The sequence below is a fragment of the Oncorhynchus gorbuscha genome, unplaced genomic scaffold (genome assembly GCF_021184085.1).
Source record: "Oncorhynchus gorbuscha isolate QuinsamMale2020 ecotype Even-year unplaced genomic scaffold, OgorEven_v1.0 Un_scaffold_36:::fragment_2:::debris, whole genome shotgun sequence".
Taxonomy (NCBI): domain Eukaryota; kingdom Metazoa; phylum Chordata; class Actinopteri; order Salmoniformes; family Salmonidae; genus Oncorhynchus; species Oncorhynchus gorbuscha.
The window spans coordinates 195,510-214,928 of NW_025745213.1; the positions used below are offsets into that span (position 1 = coordinate 195,510).

At 43.1% G+C, this 19,419-nt stretch overlaps 1 protein-coding gene across 3 annotated transcripts in view; it reads right to left on the reverse strand.

Moving 5' to 3' along the window:
• Positions 1 to 12,459, reverse strand: part of LOC124017967 (myosin light chain kinase family member 4-like) — a 46,839-nt gene extending 34,380 nt beyond the window's left edge. For all 3 annotated transcript variants that reach the window (XM_046333212.1, XM_046333211.1, XM_046333210.1), the window contains exon 1: positions 12,041 to 12,459. In XM_046333212.1, the coding sequence (XP_046189168.1) occupies positions 12,041 to 12,187 (147 nt within the window). In that variant the 5' untranslated portion in view covers positions 12,188 to 12,459. The remainder of the gene's footprint in view (positions 1 to 12,040) is intronic.
• Between the last annotated feature and the right edge of the window lie 6,960 nt (positions 12,460 to 19,419).

The following is a 19,419-nucleotide window of genomic DNA, read 5'->3' on the forward strand; positions in this document are numbered from 1 at the left end:
AACAGGACTGAACACCGTGCCTCGACTGGGCACCGGCGCAGAGGAAGGCTCCTGCCATGGAGTGGGACTGGACGACATGTCTAGAAGTTCCGAACCGTGGACCGTCGCTGGAGGTTCCAGACCGTCGCTGGAGGTTCTGGACCGTGGACCGCCGTAGGAGGTTCCGGACTGTGGATCGTCGCCGGAAGCTCTGGACTGAGAACCGTCGCCGGAAGCTCTGGACTGTGAATACGCACTGGAGGCCTAGTGCGTGGAGCCGGTACAGGTGGTACCGGACTGGGAAGGTGCACTTGAGGCCTAGTGCATGGACAAGATCCCACAAACACAGGTGGGAAAAAAACTACTTAAATATGATCCCCAATTAGAGGCAGCTGGTAATCGTTGTCCCTAATTGGGGATTATATTTAAGTAGTTGTTTTTCCCACCTGTATTTGTGGGATCTTGTTATGTGTAGTTGCCTGTGAGCACCTCATTGTCTTCACGTTTCGTTCATTCTTTATTGTTTTTGTGCGTTTCCGTTAATAAACATGTGGAAACCATATCACACTGCACCTTGGTCCGATAATTCTTACGACGAACGTGACAGCTATATTCAGATGGTACCTTAGCATAGTTTAGCCACTGGCTAAATGGACAGAGTTCAGTTTCAAAGCATTATTCAGATGATAGCTTAGCATAATTTAGCTGTTGACTGAATAATTAGAATTCAATTTCAGGCTTCATTTAGGAGATAGCTTAGCATAGTTTAGCCAATAGCCATTGTTGGGACATCCTTCCGGTCTATAAATGGTCTAGAACGTGAAAGTAGAGAAGGGGAGACATCAGTAAGAGCGTATTATGTCCTGTACACTAATCCCTCTACACCCAGCCAGTCTCTACACTCTAGAAAAAAGGTGCTATCTAGAACAGAAAAGGGGTCTTCGGCTCTCCCCATAGGAGAACCATTTGAAGAACCCTTTTTGGTTACAGGTAGAATGCTTTTGGGTTCCATGTAGAATCCTTTTCACAGAGGGTTCTACAAAGGAACCCAAAAGAGTTCTGTGAGTTCAGTGACGTCCAGACATGAGCCGTTCTCTCACTCCTTTTTGCTGAATGACCTCGGAGCCTGGTTTAGTTGAGAGATTGTTTCCATGTAGAGGTAGCTAGTGAAGTCAGCCTTGTGTGCTGCTTGCTGATTGACGGGCTACACACTAATTGGCAAAACACACACACATACACAATGACTAGTTTCAGACCCTTAGATGTGAGAAGGGCCATGCAGATGGGGGGTGAATGTGTTACTGGTTTAATGGAAAATATATTATGTAACGTTGCTTACGACATCAAGACAACTGTTCGGAAAAAGCAGTGCCCACGTGCCTGGTATTCTGGGTAAACAGTGCCCTCTAACCCCATATTATGAGCAGTGGGACTGACCTCTCCTCCTAGCCCTGACACACACACACACACACACACACACACACACACACACACACACACACACACACACACACACACACACACACACACACACACACACACACACACACACACACACACACACACACACACACACACACACACACACACACACACACACACACACACACACACTGAGAAGGCCATGGCGTTAAAAGAGTAATCACTCCAGCCTTCCTCAGTTACCACTGGTGAAATCTAAGACACTTAACACAAACCAAACACATACCAAACTCATAATATTTTATTATTTAGAAACATACTGCATATACCTTCCTTTACAAATGACTCGCAAGTAGTCATTTTAAAGGACAGTCAAATGTATCAGACAAATCTATTATTTTTCTGGGCTGTAAGTAAATATGAAATGCAATCAAACAGTAACTACTTAGCTGGATTAGTCAAGACCCATTGCTCATTTCCACTCCTGCTGATCGGTCCTCAGAGTGATTGTTTCTCAGAATTAGTTTAGATTCTACAGGACAAAAAATATAAACACATGTAAAGAGTTGGTCCCATGTTACATCCCTGTGAGCATTTCTCCGTTGGTCCCATGTTACATCCCTGTGAGCATTTCTCCGTTGGTCCCATGTTACATCCCTGTGAGCATTTCTCCTTTGGTCCCATGTTACATCCCTGTGAGCATTTCTCCTTTGGTCCCATGTTACATCCCTGTGAGCATTTCTCCTTTGGTCCCATGTTACATCCCTGTGAGCATTTCTCCTTTGGTCCCATGTTACATCCCTGTGAGCATTTCTCCTTTGGTCCCATGTTACATCCCTGTGAGCATTTCTCCTTTGGTCCCATGTTACATCCCTGTGAGCATTTCTCCTTTGGTCCCATGTTACATCCCTGTGAGCATTTCTCCTTTGGTCCCATGTTACATCCCTGTGAGCATTTCTCCTTTGGTCCCATGTTACATCCCTGTGAGCATTTCTCCTTTGGTCCCATGTTACATCCCTGTGAGCATTTCTCCTTTGGTCCCATGTTACATCCCTGTGAGCATTTCTCCTTTGGTCCCATGTTACATCCCTGTGAGCATTTCTCCTTTGGTCCCATGTTACATCCCTGTGAGCATTTCTCCTTTGGTCCCATGTTACATCCCTGTGAGCATTTCTCCTTTGGTCCCATGTTACATCCCTGTGAGCATTTCTCCTTTGGTCCCATGTTACATCCCTGTGAGCATTTCTCCTTTGGTCCCATGTTACATCCCTGTGAGCATTTCTCCTTTGGTCCCATGTTACATCCCTGTGAGCATTTCTCCGTTGGTCCCATGTTACATCCCTGTGAGCATTTCTCCATTGGTCCCATGTTACATCCCTGTGAGCATTTCTCCTTTGCCAAGGTAATCCATCCACCTGACAGGTGCAGCATATCAAGAAGCTGGTTAAACAGCATGATCATTACACCGGTAAATCTTGTGCTGGGGACAATAAAATGTTTTGTCACACAACACAATGCCACAGATGTCTCAAGTTTTGAGGGAGCGTGCAATTGGCATGCAGGAATGTCCACCAGAGCTTTTGCCAGAGAATGTAATGTTAATTTCTCTACCGTAAGCCGCCTCCTAACATCATTTTAGAAGATTTAGATGTATGTCCAACCTGCCTCACAACTGCAGACCACGCGTATGGCGTCATGTGGGTGAGTGGTTTGCTGATGTCAATGTTGTGAACAGCATGCCCCACGGTAGCGGTGGTGTTATGGTATGGGAAGGCATAAGCTATGGACAATGAACATAATTGCATTGTATCGGTGACAATTTGAATGCACAGAGATACCGTGACGAGATCCTGAAGCCCATTGTCGTGCCATTTATCCGCTGAAATCACCTTCAGCATGATAATACATGGCCCAATGTCGCAAGGATCTGTACACAATTCCTGGTATCTGTTCCAAAGGTATCTGTGACCAACAGATGCATATCTGTATTCCCAGCCACGTGAAATCCATGGATCAGGATCACATTTATTTATTTCATACCTAAATAATCACCCAGAATAACATATACACAACGATGGATCATACATTGATTACTAATTATGTCATAAAAGAAAACGTCCCTAGCGGAGGAAACAGATATGACGGCTGGTTACACAAAGAAAGGGGGTTCGGTTTGAATGAAAGAGCGGGAAAGCTGAGGAACAAAAGGATTGGGTCTCTATCGAACCTTATGAAGCTATACTATCGTAAATGCAGAATCTTAAGCATTCTAAATAACCACCCATTCGGAAAAGGAAAATGCAAGAAATATATTTACTCTGATCTGATTTACGCTTCAATAGTCAATTGGTCGACGATGGAAGGCTGGGTTGCCCAACAGAGCTCTCCCTTGTCCTTTGAAGAATATTTCTGGGCAAATATGTTGTGGTGTGTCGTCTTGTGGTAGAACGTATACGTTGTAGTCTGTCGTCTTGTGGTAGAACGTATACGTTGTAGTACCCTGTCGTTCTGAAGAGATTTGTCCATCCTTTCCTAGCCCACGTTTACAGCTGCTGCTGATAACTCCACGTCTAGGATGTATCACTTCTTTAGTGAATAAGAGTTCAAAGTCCATACCAAGTTGCCATACTATAAGCTTATGCAATATCCTGGCTGGTGTAGTCAAATTCATCCTTCCAGCGTGGTGATCGTCACCTCCACGCTGAAATTCGTCCTTCTAAACGTATGGACATCAGTCATCAGGAACACAATGTTAATTTCGTTGTTAGGTTGTAGTCGTTCAAACATTCGCAACCAGAGCTGTGGAACACGGATAGCGTGGAGGAATTCCTGAGTGAGAAGTTGGAAGTATATAATACTGATTCATAGTGCATCATAACCTTTTTCCCTGCTACAAATCTGTACACCATTTGGATTTGATTTTCTAATTGTATGTTGAAGTACTGCACTGTAAAAAAAACATTTTTTTTACCTGAAAATCAATCTGTAGTTTTTCCTAATTACATTTTGTGCCAGGATGTAAAACGTCTGTTTTGTAGATTTGTGAACATATCAAAATACTTAAACTTACATGCAAAATACCTGCTGTTAACTTTTAAATGATTGGAATGAATTATCCAAAGAGAGTGTAAAGATTTTCAGTGAGGTTGATTTAGTTCGCTGTGAAATTGGTCAAACAGGCTCTTATAGAAATGTAGAAAAGGGGTTGGTTCATAATTTCCAACCAATGCCTATTCACGTGGTCGTGGCCAATGATTGAGCATATTTTACTCATGAAAACATTTCTCTCATTTTAAAAACTAAAATTACATTTAATCTTTTCACAAATATTGTAATATTTAAACATTTACATTGCACAACAATTCCATGTGAATCTGATAACATGAAGGTGTAGACTTTCCAGGATACAGTTTATGTCATCCTGTCATCAATAATAATGTCTCAGATGACAACTGACATCATATTCTTTAAGTACCAACGGACACTTCAACTGGTTGGAATACATACAGATTGTTCTTTTCCCCAACCTTTTGATGTTACCATACTCTATGTTAACAAAGGGCTTTCCAAGTGTTCATTCTGTAGAGTAGAGAGAGAAAAGGGGGAAAGGTATTCATTGGGGTCATAAACCTCACTAACAGTGCAACGTCATGACACTTATATGAAATGTAACTCAGTCAAATCTTTGAAATTGTTGCATTTTGTGTTTATATTTTTGATCAGTACATACAGTATTCATGGGGTTACTCCTGCCCTTCCTTCCCTGACCACTGGAGGTCAGGAGAGACAAACAAACCCTTCAGGGGGCTACAGAACTGGCCTCATATCAGTCACACCAGAGAGGAAGAGGCAAATAAAGAGAGTCAACTCCTGCAAATACAGCAACAAGCAGACCAATAAGCAGACCGCCTGCCTTCCCACCTTTGAGACAACAAATTCCAAATTGTTAGGGCGGAGACCATCCCGTCATTATATACAGTATCTCTGTCTTTCTCTCTCTCTCTTCTGTCTATCAGTTTCAAATCTAGCGGTCTACCTTAGTCTTTAAAAAACCCAAAGTGCTGACAGCCCATAAAGTGTGACCGTAGTGGAATAGCCCTTTAACTACCTGCTGTGATTGTATGTCAGTCAAAAGCTTAATTCTACCCTCTTCGCTCCTCACTCTCTCTCTGCTCTTCCACCTCTTTCCTCCTCCCACCGTTCCTCCTCTGAGTCCATTGCTAAGTGGGTGATGTCAGAAATAGAGACACTCTTCTGCACCTTTGAGACTAAACATTTCTCCCACCCAACCTCTTAATATCTCCCTAGCTTATATGTCTACCACAATCTCTGTCTCTTCACTCTCACTCGGTACGTCCCAAGACATTTGTCCCTTCTCCCTCCCCATCTCTCACACACACACACACACACACACAACCATAACCACACACACACACAGGCAGGAGCTATACTAAACACACTCACTTTTACAGAAAACATGACATGCACAGTTTGTAATCATTCTACCTCAAGACTACATATACAGTAAGATATAGAGGCACCTGTTTGTCGGCGTGTGTATACGATTGCCTGTATGTGCATCTGCACAGGGTGCACCTGTTTGCATGTGCATCATTGCCCATATGTGCTATGCTCTGTGTTCTATGTGTCAAGCAGCAGGCCCAGTAGGTGCCAAGCTGATCAGTCGGTTACCAGACACCAGAGAGAGGCCTGGTGAAAACAACAAATTCCTACGGTTCCTCACACCACAGAGAGAGAGAGAGAGAGGTGGATATCTTGTCAGTTGCGCAACTGAATTTATTCAACAAAAATGTGTTTTGCGCATTTAAACAAACCCCTCTGAATCAGAATGATATCCACATCATCAGCGCCCTGGGAGCAGTTGTTGCTGGGGGTTAGCTGCATTGCTCAAGGGCTGAAGGGCAGAATTCTCCACTTTGCCGGCTAGGGAATCAAACCAGCGACCTGTCGACTACTGGCCCAACGCTCTTAACTGCTAGAGCTTTAAGTTCTTTGGTGTCCACATCAACAACAAACTAGAATTGCCCAAACACACCAAGACAGTCATGAAGAGGGCACGACAAAACCTATTCCCCCTCGGGAGACTGAAAAGATTTGGCATTGGTCCTCAGTTCCTCAAAAGGTTTTACAGCTGCACCATCGAGAGCATCCTGACGGGTACCGGAGCGCCATGTCTAGGTCCAAGAGGCTTCTAAACAGCATTCTACCCCCAAGCCATAAGTACCTCTGAACATCTAATCAAATGGCATCCCAGACTATTTACTTTGCCCCCCCCCCCCTGTATTCTACACCACTGCTACTCTCTGTTATTATCATCTATGCATAGTCACGTTAATAACTCTACCCACATGTTCATATTACCTCAACTAACCGGTGCCCCAACACATTGACTCTGTACTGGTAACCCCCCTGTATATAGTCTCCACATTGACTCTGTACTGGTAACCCCCCTGTATATAGTCTCCACATTGACTCTGTACTGGTACCCCCTGTATATAGTCTCCTCATTGACTCTGTACTGGTACCCCCCTGTATATAGTCTCCACATTGACTCTGTACTGGTAACCCCCTGTATATAGTCTCCACATTGACTCTGTACTGGTAACCCCCTGTATATAGTCTCCACATTGACTCTGTACTGGTAACCCCCCTGTATATAGTCTCCACATTGACTCTGTCCTGGTAACCCCCTGTATATAGTCTCCACATTGACTCTGTACTGGTAACCCCCTGTATATAGTCTCCACATTGACTCTGTCCTGGTAACCCTCTGTATATAGTCTCCACATTGACTCTGTACTGGTAACCCCCTGTATATAGTCTCCACATTGACTCTGTACTGGTAACCCCCTGTATATAGTCTCCACATTGACTCTGTACTGGTAACCCCCTGTATATAGTCTCCACATTGACTCTGTACTGGTAACCCCCCTGTATATAGTCTCCACATTGACTCTGTACTGGTAACCCCCTGTATATAGTCTCCACATTGACTCTGTCCTGGTAACCCCCTGTATATAGTCTCCACATTGACTCTGTCCTGGTAACCCCCTGTATATAGTCTCCACATTGACTCTGTACTGGTAACCCCCTGTATATAGTCTCCACATTGACTCTGTACTGGTAACCCCCTGTATATAGTCTCCACATTGACTCTGTACTGGTAACCCCCTGTATATAGTCTCCACATTGACTATGTACTGGTAACCCCCTATATGTAGTCTCCACATTGACTCTGTACTGGTACCCCCCTCTATATAGTCTCCACATTGACTCTGTACTGGTAACCCCCTGTATATAGTCTCCACATTGACTCTGTACTGGTAACCCCCTGTATATAGTCTCCACATTGACTCTGTACTGGTAACCCCCTGTATATAGTCTCCACATTGACTCTGTACTGGTAACCCCATGACTCTGTACTGGTAACCCCTGTATATTTACATTTACATTTAAGTCATTTAGCATTTATCCAGACTCTGTACTGGTAACCCCATCTAAAACTTAGTATATAGTCTCCACATTGACTCTGTACTGGTACCCCCCTCTATATAGTCTCCACATTGACTCTGTACTGGTAACCCCCCTGTATATAGTCTCCACATTGACTCTGTACTGGTAACCCCCTGTATATAGTCTCCACATTGACTCTGTACTGGTACCCCCTGTATATAGTCTCCACATTGACTCTGTACTGGTAACCCCCTGTATATAGTCTCCACATTGACTCTGTACTGGTAACCCCCTGTATATAGTCTTGCTATTGTTATTTTACCGTTGCTCTTTAATTACTTGTTACTTTTATTTCTTATTCTTATTCGTATTTTTAAAAATAAATAAACTGCATTGTTGGTTAAGGGCTCATAAGTAAGCATTTCACTGTTGTATTTGGCGCATGTGACTAATAAACTTTGATTTGATTTGAGAATATATATATACAGAAATCCCTTTAATTGCGGAAAAAAGTAAATAAAATCAATGATATGAGTACACAGTGGCGTAGCAGGAACTTCACAATACCATGAACCAAGAGGTTGTGAATTCAAATCCCAGGTGAGGACATATTGAATAATAGTTGCTGTATAAATGAACATACACAATGTAATCAAATATGTCAACAATATCTTAAATGCATTGTGTTTGACCTTGCCCACAGACAAAGAGCTATCAGTGGTTCACCTATCAGTACCTTTATTGTCTTGGCAATATTACCTCAGCTCATTTCTCTAAACTGTATGTGTCTGCCACTGTCTTTGCCCTTTACATCCCAAATGTAACATCTCTTTCTTTATCAATTACTCTTTTGGTTGGTCACTCTACCTATGGCTCTCTCTCCTTCATCTCTTTCTCTTTACCTCTCAGCTCAGCCTGGTCTCATAGTTCAAGTAAATCCAGGACACTCAAATTAGTATGATATTTTACGTGTGGTATGGTTACATAAGACAAAATGTTACTTAAGGCAAAAACATAAGTAGGTTTGCGTGTTTTTATATTGAACCTTTACTTAACTAGGCAAGTCGGCTAAGAACACATTTTTACTTACAATGATGGCCTACCCCGGCCAAACCTAATCTGGACCAAGCTGGGCTAATTGTGCACTGCCCTATGGGACTCCCAATCACAGTTCGTAACATATTGTATGAATTGGATGATGGACATCCTCAAATGAATTCATACTTAACATATCATACTAATTGGAGAGTCTTTATTTTTACGATGTTACGTCTACCCCTGAGTACAGGTTGCTCAGCTCCTCTCTATAGCTTTCTGCAACTGTCTTTGCCCTCTGCAACCCAAGTTGGATACATTGTTTTACTTAGTTACTCACTGTGGGAATAATCCAAACTTCCACTTAGACTAAATTAACATTAGATTGAAGTAGACTGAATGGAAATCGGCTTAAGTAGAAGTGAGGAATCCCCCATTTTTCTGTTGGTCACTCTACCTACGACTGTCTCCTTCTTCCTCCCTCTCCCTCATTCATTTCGCAGTAAGCTAAATCTGTCCAGTTATGTAGACCCTGCGACAAGGAGAGAACCCTTTGTCACATTAGACACAGGCTTCAGAGGGTACTCTCTTCCTCTTACACACATTAGCACAAGGTGGGAAAACTCTCACCCAGAGGACGAACAAATAATACTATATAATATTACTATGGTCATTTACCCAAGAAAATGTACAAAGCTGTCGACACTGATATATCCAGAAATATGTGGCCCATATGGGAATCAAACGCACACAATTCTGGTGTTGCCAACATCATGCTCTTACCCAATGAACCATTGGTACCTCAATTATACAGCAACACTGAAACTTACAGCCCTCTGCTACATTTAGTACCTCTCGTTTTCTTAATCATGAAAAGCTGTTCTGCACTACACTTCTGTCAAACTGGTTGGATCTATGCAATGATGTTGAATCAACATGGAAAACCGATTGGATTTCCAAAAAGTACTTTTTTCATCAAACTTTTAACCTAAATGCAATGACATTTTTTGTTGATTTCATGTTGAATTCAGGTTAGTTGAAAACTAGTTGCAAATCAAAACCAGATGTTGAACTGACGTCTGTGCCCCGTGGGTAACAAAAGCAGATATTAAATGCAACCAAATAGGCTACCACAGTTGTGTGGCAATATAACAATCTTGATCTACGTCAAAGCTCATCTGATCTTCTCAATCATGTCCTTCTGTGTGCGAAAAGCTTGTGACAAGCGTTAGTTGTTCCATGGGGGGGTCCCACATTTTGGCATCAGTTTCTAATCGACCCTCTTTCTGCCCCAGAACAGAGAGACTGATGAGACAGTCATGATTCTGCAGCTTTTGCAGTATTGCATTCCAACGGCACTTCATGTCTGCTTGATTTTGATTGATTGATTTGTTTATTTCAGTGTATACCAAAGGTGTATGAATATACAGTAGCAATGTGTCAGGCTTAAAACTGGGAGCCTTTAAACAGTGTGCAGGAACTTCGGTGAAGGGTATTCTGACAACTCCATTTGACGTCCATCAAGGATTTACTTGAGTTGTTCACGCTTACTACCTCTGAATTGGACCCAATGTTTCTGTCATCGTTATGAGACTCACCACATCAGTAGCAGAACACAATCATTCAACCAAAATGTCTTATTGCATCATTAAAGCAGACACTTTCTTTCCAGATCTCAGTAAGAGAAACCTGTCTGTAACTAAATGCAACCACTGCCACCCTCAGATCACATGGACATAGCTCATATGAGAGATGGCCGGGTCTTCTTTCCAAGGCCTGTGACATGATCAATCAAATATTATGGCCCTCTGCCCAGCATGTTGTCTCGCCTGACAGTTGGAGTGTAGTTGTTTTCTCTAGCCATTATGGCCTTGGATCACAGATACTGATCCTGCAAGCCAGAGATCTCACACTCAATGTAAACTAAGGACAGTGGTGTAATGTACTTAAGCAAAAATACTTGAAGGTAATACTAAAGTCGTTTTTGGGGGGTATTTGTACTTTACTTTACTATTTATATTTTTGACAACTTTGACTTTTACTTCACTATATTCCAAAAGAAAATTATGAACTTTTTACTTCATTCATTTTATATGACACCTAAAAGTTGTATTACATTACAATCCTGCTTAGCAGGACAGGAAAATTGTCTAATTCACACACTTATCAAGAGAACATCCCTGGTCATCCCAACTGCCTCTGATCTGGCGGACACACTAAACACATGCTTGGTTTGTAAGTGATGTCTGAGTGTCGGAGCGTGCTCCTGACCATCCGTACATAAATAAATAACAAGTGAATGATGGTGTCTTGTTTGCTTAAAAAAAGGATTTCTACTTTTCCTTTTACTTTTGATACTTAAGTACATTTTATCAATTGCATTTCCTTTTGAATCTTAAGTATATTTAAAACCAAATACTTTTAGACTTTTACTCAAATAGTATTTTACTGGGTGACTTTCACTTTTACTTGAGTCATTTTTTATTTAAGGCATCTTTATTTTTACTCAAGTATGAAAACTGGACACTTTTTCCACCACTGACTAAGGGCCAGTTTAAGCCTAGTCCTGGACTTAAAAGCATTCTCAATGGAGAATCTACAGGCTTATTTTATCTATAGGCTAATTCTGTGTCCAGGACACCGGTTCTAAGTCTTTATACTATAGATTAACATGTCTGTTAGGGTGATAATGTGCCAACATATTTCAAGACTTTACTTCAGCCTACAGGCCTACCAGTACTCTCACGTTCTCTCTCTCCTCTACCATGTTTCCATTATGACAGGATGATGAAAAACAACAAAACATCCTACGTGTAGAATTTGCTCCACGAACGAAAACGTCCTACTCTGATAGGTCAACAGGTAAACAGAACCTCACCTCCACAAGAAGATTCAACCAGCCACACCTGCACACCTGCACACCTGAGCGTGCACTAAGCCCTGCAATCATACCCTTTTTACACTATCGTACTGGCCCGAACCGTACAGTACTGACTCTTTTCACGTGGTCTTTTCCAGCATGGTGTTTAAGCAACTATGGTGGATACATAAACCAGATAGCACAGTACATTTTGGCTCAGCTCAGTAGTATGAATGAACCAATAAAGACAGAGAACAGGTCTATCTGTACCTGCATGTCTGGAAAGGGTTGGTCCCTGTCCCTCTCCCTCTTCCTCTTGTAGGTGAATAAATTCCAGATCCGTCTCCATAGGAACGAGGCCACCAGACACACACTCCCTACTATCCAAATATCCTTATCCTTCAGAAAGTTCTCCATGGTAACTACTGATGGTTCTAGATCTCAGAGTCCCTACTCTTCCTTCTGCTCCTCTTCCACGTCTGAGCTCAGAGCTGGATTATTTCCATCTGCCTCTCTCTTGTCGACAGCAGCGATGGGTCTCGGGGTGATCGGCGGCAGGTTGGAGTTGTTGACATGGGCATGACAGTGGGCGCTAGGTGTTTATGGAACAACAAGGCCTCTCTTTCTGTCTCTCTCTAACCAATCTGATCTGATCGCTCAGTCACTCAGACACCCCTCCCACTCCTCTCAGTCACTCAAACACTCCTCCCACTCCTCTCAGTCACTCAGATACTCCTCTCAGTTACTCAGACACTCCTCCCACTCCTCAGTCACTCAAACACTCCTCCCACTCCTCTCAGTCACTCAGATACTCCTCTCAGTTACTCAGACACCCCTCCCACTCCTCTCAGTCACTCAAACACTCCTCCCACTCCTCTCAGTCACTCAGATACTCCTCTCAGTTACTCAGACACTCCTCTCACTCCTCTCAGTCACTCAGACATTCCTCCTACTCTTCTCAGTCACTCAGACACTCCTCCTACTCTGCTCAGTCACTCAGACACACCTCCCACTCCTCTCAATCACTCAGACACTCCTCCCACTCCTCTCAGTCACTCAGACACTCCTCTCACTCCTCTCAGTCACTCAGACACTCTTCCCACTCCTCTCAGTCACTCGGATGGGAACAACAAGTACATCTCTGCCCAGTCGAGCTGTCCTACACCCCCCACCTCCTCCTCGGTCCTGTTCCCTCGACCCCCGACCCCTCCACCACCCCCAGCCAAAGGGGAGAGTACATGCTGTCTCAGAGACGACGAGAGGGGGACAGGTGTGTGTGTGTGTGTGTGTGTGTGTGTGTGTGTGTGTGTGTGTGTGTGTGTGTGTGTGTGTGTGTGTGTGTGTGTGTGTGTGTGTGTGTGTGTGTGTGTGTGTGTGTGTGTGTGTGTGTGTGTGTGTGTGTGTGTGTGTGTGTGTGACAGAGAGAGAGAGAGAGAGAGAGAGAGAGAGAGAGAGAGAGAGAGAGAGAGAGAGAGAGAGAGAGAGAGAGAGAGAGAGAGAGAGAGAGAGAGAGAGAGAGAGAGAGAGAGAGAGAGAGAGAGAGAGAGAGAGAGAGAGAGAGAGAGAGAGAGAGTATGTGTGTGTGCGTGCGTGCGTGTGTGTGTGTGGGACAGGTGGTGTTAGGTTCAGGGTGTTGGTAGGCTAGCGTTGTCTGGCTGGTGTGTCAGCAGAACACCAGAGACCATGTGGCATCCCAAAGTGTGAAGTGCACCACGTCATGGACTACGTCATGTACTATGTAGGGAATAGGGTGCCATTTGGGATGCAGCCAATGCCTGGTATCCTTTAACTTCGGTGTTAAGTATGTCTGTTGCTGTGGAGCTGCTTGCTCCTCCGCTTCATTTCACTCTCCCTCTCTCTCTCTCTCTCTCTCTCTCTCTCTCTCTCTCTCTCTCTCTCTCTCTCTCTCTCTCTCTCTCTCTCTCTCTCTCTCTCTCTCTCTCTCTCTCTCTTTCTTTCTTTCTCTCTCTCTCTCTCTCTCTCTCTCTCTCTCTCTCTCTCTCTCTCTCTCTTTCTCTCTCTCTCTCTCTCTCTCTCTCTCTCTCTCTCTCTCTCTCTGTGTGTGTCTGCAGGTGCATAATGTGTTTGTGTGCAAGTACCATATGGCTCTCAATGCCAAGGATAGTGGATGGATTCCTGCTAGGCAACACTTAGGAAAATGTATGCACACATGAATGGATAAAATCAGTGGTGGAAAAGTACCCAATTGTCATACTTGAGTAAAAGTAAAAATACCTTAATAGAAAATGACTAAAGTAAAAGTGAAAATCACCCAGTAAAAGACTACCTGAGTAAAAGTATGAAAGTATTTGGTTTTAAATATACTTACAGTGCATTCGGAAAGTATTCAGACCCCTTGGACTTTTCTAAATTGTGTTACGTTACAGCCTTATTCTAAAATCGATTCAATAGTTTTTTTCCCTCATCAATCCAAACAAAATATCCCATAATGACAATGCAAAAACAAGTTTTTAGAAATTTTTGCAAAAAAGTATTATGGGTGTCATAAGACTAGAGAATCTTGTTTCTCATGGTCTGTGAGTCTTTAGGTGCCTTTTGGCAAACTCCAAGTGGGCTGTCATGTGCCTTTTACTGAGGAGTGGCTTCCGTCTGGCCACTCTACCATAAAGGCCTGATTGGTGGAGTGCTGCAGAGATGGTTGTCCTCCTGGAAGCTTCTCCCTTCTCTCTCTGGAGCTCTATCAGAGTGACCATCGGGTTCTTGGTCACCTCCCTGACCAAGGCCTTTCTCCTTTGGGCGGCCAGCTCTAGGAAGAGTCTTGGTAGTTCCCCACTTCTTCCATTTAAGAAAGATGGAGGCCACTGTGTTCTCGGGGACCTTCAATGCTGCAGATATTTTTCAGTACCCATCCCCACATCTGTACCTTGACACAATCCTGTCTCCGCGCTCTATGGACAATTCCTTCAACCTCATGACTTGGTTTTTGCTCTGACATGCACTGTCAACTGTGGGACCTTATGTAGACAGGTGTGTACCTTTCCAAATATTGTCCAATCAATTATATTTACCACAGATGGATTCCAATAAAGTTGTATAAACATCTCAAGGATGATCAATGAAAACAAGATGCTCCTAAGCTCAATTTCGAGTGTCATAGCAAAGTGTCTGAATACTTGTGTAAATAAGGTATTTTTTTAATAAAATTGTAAAATTTCTAAAAACCTGTTTTTGCTTTGTCATTATGGGGTATTGGGTGTAGATTGATGAGTAAAAAAAGATTTAATACATTTTAGAATAAGGCTGTAATGTAGTAAAATGTGAAAAAAGTCAAGGGGTCTGAATACTTTCCAAATGCACTGTAAGTATCAAAAGTAAATGCAATTGCAAAAATATACTTATTAAGTATCAAATGTAAAAGTAATATCTTTAATTTCAAATTACTTCTATTTCGCAGTCCAAATGCCACCTATGCACTCTGTGAACTATATCCCAGCAGTGGTCTCCTGGACCTTTAACAGGCAGCAGCAGGTGGGAGAGCAGAGAACAGGGGTGCATCCCAAATAGCACCATATTACTGATATAGAACACTATTCCCTATGGGTTCTGGTCAAAATGAAAGCAATAAATAAGGAACATGGTGCAATTTGGGACGAAAGCAGGGGTTAGAGAGCAGGACCTGTCAGAAATACATTTGAAAGGAACCTGACCTCAGTAAGGAACAGAAGAGAAGTTGCCTTGTAAACGCAGCTACTGGACAGTGTCTGTTGTGTCAAATGACATCCTTCTCTTACATAAACAAGACAGAAAACGAGCAAGAGAGAGATGATCGCTGGAGCAAGGTGCTGTTTAGAATCACTGCATTGTAAATACCTATATGCGAATACAATTTGTGAATCTGTGCAGTGCCTTGATGCCCTGGAACATGCTGAGAGAGAGAATGTAGATGCAGTTAGATTCAAATAGCCAGGGATCTTGAGTTACACATGCAGCAGAGTCTGATTGGAACATTTCCTTGGGCTCTCATTGGCTGTAGCTTGGGCAACAGTGGTACATATAGAAAGGGAAAGCAGACCACATTTCATTTGATGTTCAGCCTGAAGAAGAGAATGCTTCTGCTGTGATGCACAAACACACTCCGAATCCACCCTGGTTCGCAAAATACAATCAATCATAGCAACTATTTTTGAAGGAGGTTGTACTTGAAATTATCATAATATGATCGTGATTGTTTTTCTACTTTAGTTGTAGGCACTGACAGCAATACACCGCTGTGACAAGACCACTTCGTATTGGATATCTGACCTCTACAAGTCCACACACTCATGGGTAAAAAAAACAAAAAATCCACACAGATACAGTATAGCCTAAATAGACTCATAGCATGTTCAATAGCAGCACATTACTGTGGCTTTCTGTTGAACTATTGTGAAATATACCAACACAACACATCTTACTCAGTCCCTAGACACCACCTTGTGGTGGTTCTTATTCAAATGCTGTCTTCAGTGCTATCATCTCAGCACAATCACTTCCACTGTAGCATGTGAGATAGTCTCTGAATGCAGAATCACAGAGCCTTAGCCTCCTCTTGTGTTAGAAGTGAAGTGTTACACCAGTCAGTGCAGGCCAACAGGTGTGGGGGGCAGAATAGGTCCTGCATGGACTAAAGGATCTGCTTATTTAAGGCAACTGGTGATACAAACAGAGGGCAGTAAGTAAAGCACCTGTGCCTTTACTATAACCACAGGCTATAACCACAGGCTATAACCACAGGCTATACCCACAGGCTATAACCACAGGCTATAACCACAGGCTATAACCACAGGCTATACCCACAGGCTATAACCACAGGCTATACCCACAGGCTATACCCACAGGCTATAACCACAGGCTATACCCACAGGCTATAACCACAGGCTATAACCACAGGCTATACCCACAGGCTTTAACCACAGGCTATAACCACAGGCTATACCCACAGGCTATAACCACAGGCTATAACCACAGGCTATAACCACAGGCTATACCCACAGGCTATAACCACAGGCTATACCCACAGGCTATACCCACAGGCTATAACCACAGGCTATACCCACAGGCTATAACCACAGGCTATAACCACAGGCTATACCCACAGGCTTTAACCACAGGCTATAACCACAGGCTATACCCACAGGCTATACCCACAGGCTATAACCACAGGCTATACCCACAGGCTTTAACCACAGGCTATAACCACAGGCTATAACCACAGGCTATACCCACAGGCTATAACCACAGGCTATAACCACAGGCTATACTCACAGGCTATAACCACAGGCTATAACCACCGGCTTTAACCACAGGCTTTAACCACAGGCTATAACCACAGGCTATACCCACAGGCTATACCCACAGGCTATAACCCCAGGCTATATCCACAGGCTATACCTACAGGCTATACCCACAGGCTATACCCACAGGCTATACCCACAGGCTATAACCACTGGCTTTAACCACAGGCTTTAACCACAGGCTATAACCACAGGTTATACCCACAGGCTATACCCACAGGCTATACCCACAGGCTATAACCCCAGGCTATATCCACAGGCTATACCTACAGGCTATACCCACAGGCTATACCCACAGGCTATACCTACAGGCTATACCCACAGGCTATACCCACAGGCTATAACCACAGGCTATACCCACAGGCTATACCCACAGGCTATACCTACAGGCTATACCCACAGGCTATACCCACAGGCTATAACCACAGGCTATACCTACAGGCTTTAACCACAGGCTATACCCACAGGCTATAACCACAGGCTATAACCACAGGCTATATCCACAGGCTATACCTACAGGCTATACCCACAGGCTATATCCACAGGCTATACCTACAGGCTATACCCACAGGCTATACCTACAGGCTATACCCACAGGCTATATCCACAGGCTATACCTACAGGCTATAACCCCAGGCTATATCCACAGGCTATACCCACAGGCTATAACCACAGGCTATACCCACAGGCTATACCCACAGGCTATAACCACAGGCTATACCCACAGGCTTTAACCACAGGCTATACCCTCAGGCTTTAACCACAGGCTATAACCACAGGCTATAACCACTGGCTATAACCACAGGCTTTAACCACAGGCTATAACCACAGGCTATAACCACTGGCTATAACCACAGGCTTTAACCACAGGCTTTAACCACAGGCTTTAACCACAGGCTATAACCACAGGCTATACCCACAGGCAATAACCCCAGGCTATACCCACAGGCTTTAACCACAGGCTATACCCACAGGCTATACCTACAGGCTATAACCACAGGCTATAACCCCAGTCTATAGCCACAGGCTATAACCACAGACTTTAACAACAGCCTTTAACCCCAGGCTATATCCACAGGCTATAACCACAGACTTTAACAACAGGCTTTAATCACAGGCTATAACCACAGGCTATAACCACAGACTTTAACAACAGGCTTTAATCACAGGCTATAACCACAGACTTTAACAACAGGCTTTAATCAGAGGCTATATCCACAGGCTATAACCACAGACTTTAACAACAGGCTTTAATCACAGGCTATAACCACAGACTATATCCACAGGCTATAACCACAGACTTTAACAACAGGCTTTAATCAGAGGCTATACCAACAGGATATTAAAACAAAGCTCTGAATAGGAGAGTGAACACAGGCTTAGCTTAGTGAGTCAAGTCAAGTTTATTTGTCATATGCACACAGGGCTCTAAATAAATAAAAAATAATTGATAGCACTAAATGAAATAATACAGCATGTATTGGGCCAATATAAACTATAGGTACTTTGAAGCACATGTTGTGCCCTATAAACTAATATGTAACATTGTAAATACCTGTCAATGAAATGACAAATTAATTTGTGGAACATTAGGTTTCTACATTGTGTAAATGCTCTATTTTCCGATTGAGATGCATTACATTGAACATTGTACACTATCTCTTTAAAAACGTCAGGTTTGTGATGACTACGTGTAGATATGTCACTCATTCATTTGCCATTATCTTTTTTGATGTAACCTTTATTTCATCAGAGTCATAGTCATTGATCTCCTGAAGAAGAAGCCATCCCTTTCCCTTTTATTTCTGCGCCCCCAAATGTTTGAATAAAATGGTAAAGTAAACACATCGTTAGCTAGCTAGCCGATGGGGCAACGTGACTGAACAACATGGTTTATGAAAATAAAATGCGGTCCCGGTCAGAACTTTTGGCCTGTTTGGGCCGTTTTCACTGTAGTAATTGTGCAGCCATAATGCTAACCAATCTGTACACCCTTGTTTATCTAGGGCACTTGGAAACAACGGCACAACGGCACAGCCTCATCATTACAAAAAATATTCTCTGGGAGACACGGTACTCCCAAAATAAAACTCCTGGTTGCACAGCAAACTATTTCATTGCAAATGGTCGCACTTTAGAGCCCTGTATGCACAGGATACACAAGGTACACAGTACAATTAAAATCTTAATTAGGTTCACATTTAACATTACATTTACATTTAAGTCATTTAGCAGACGCTCTTATCCAGAGCGACTTACAAATTGGTGCATTCACCTTATGACATCCAGTGGAACAGCCACTTTACAATAGTGCATCTAAATCTTTTAAGGGGGGTAGAAAGATTACTTTATCCT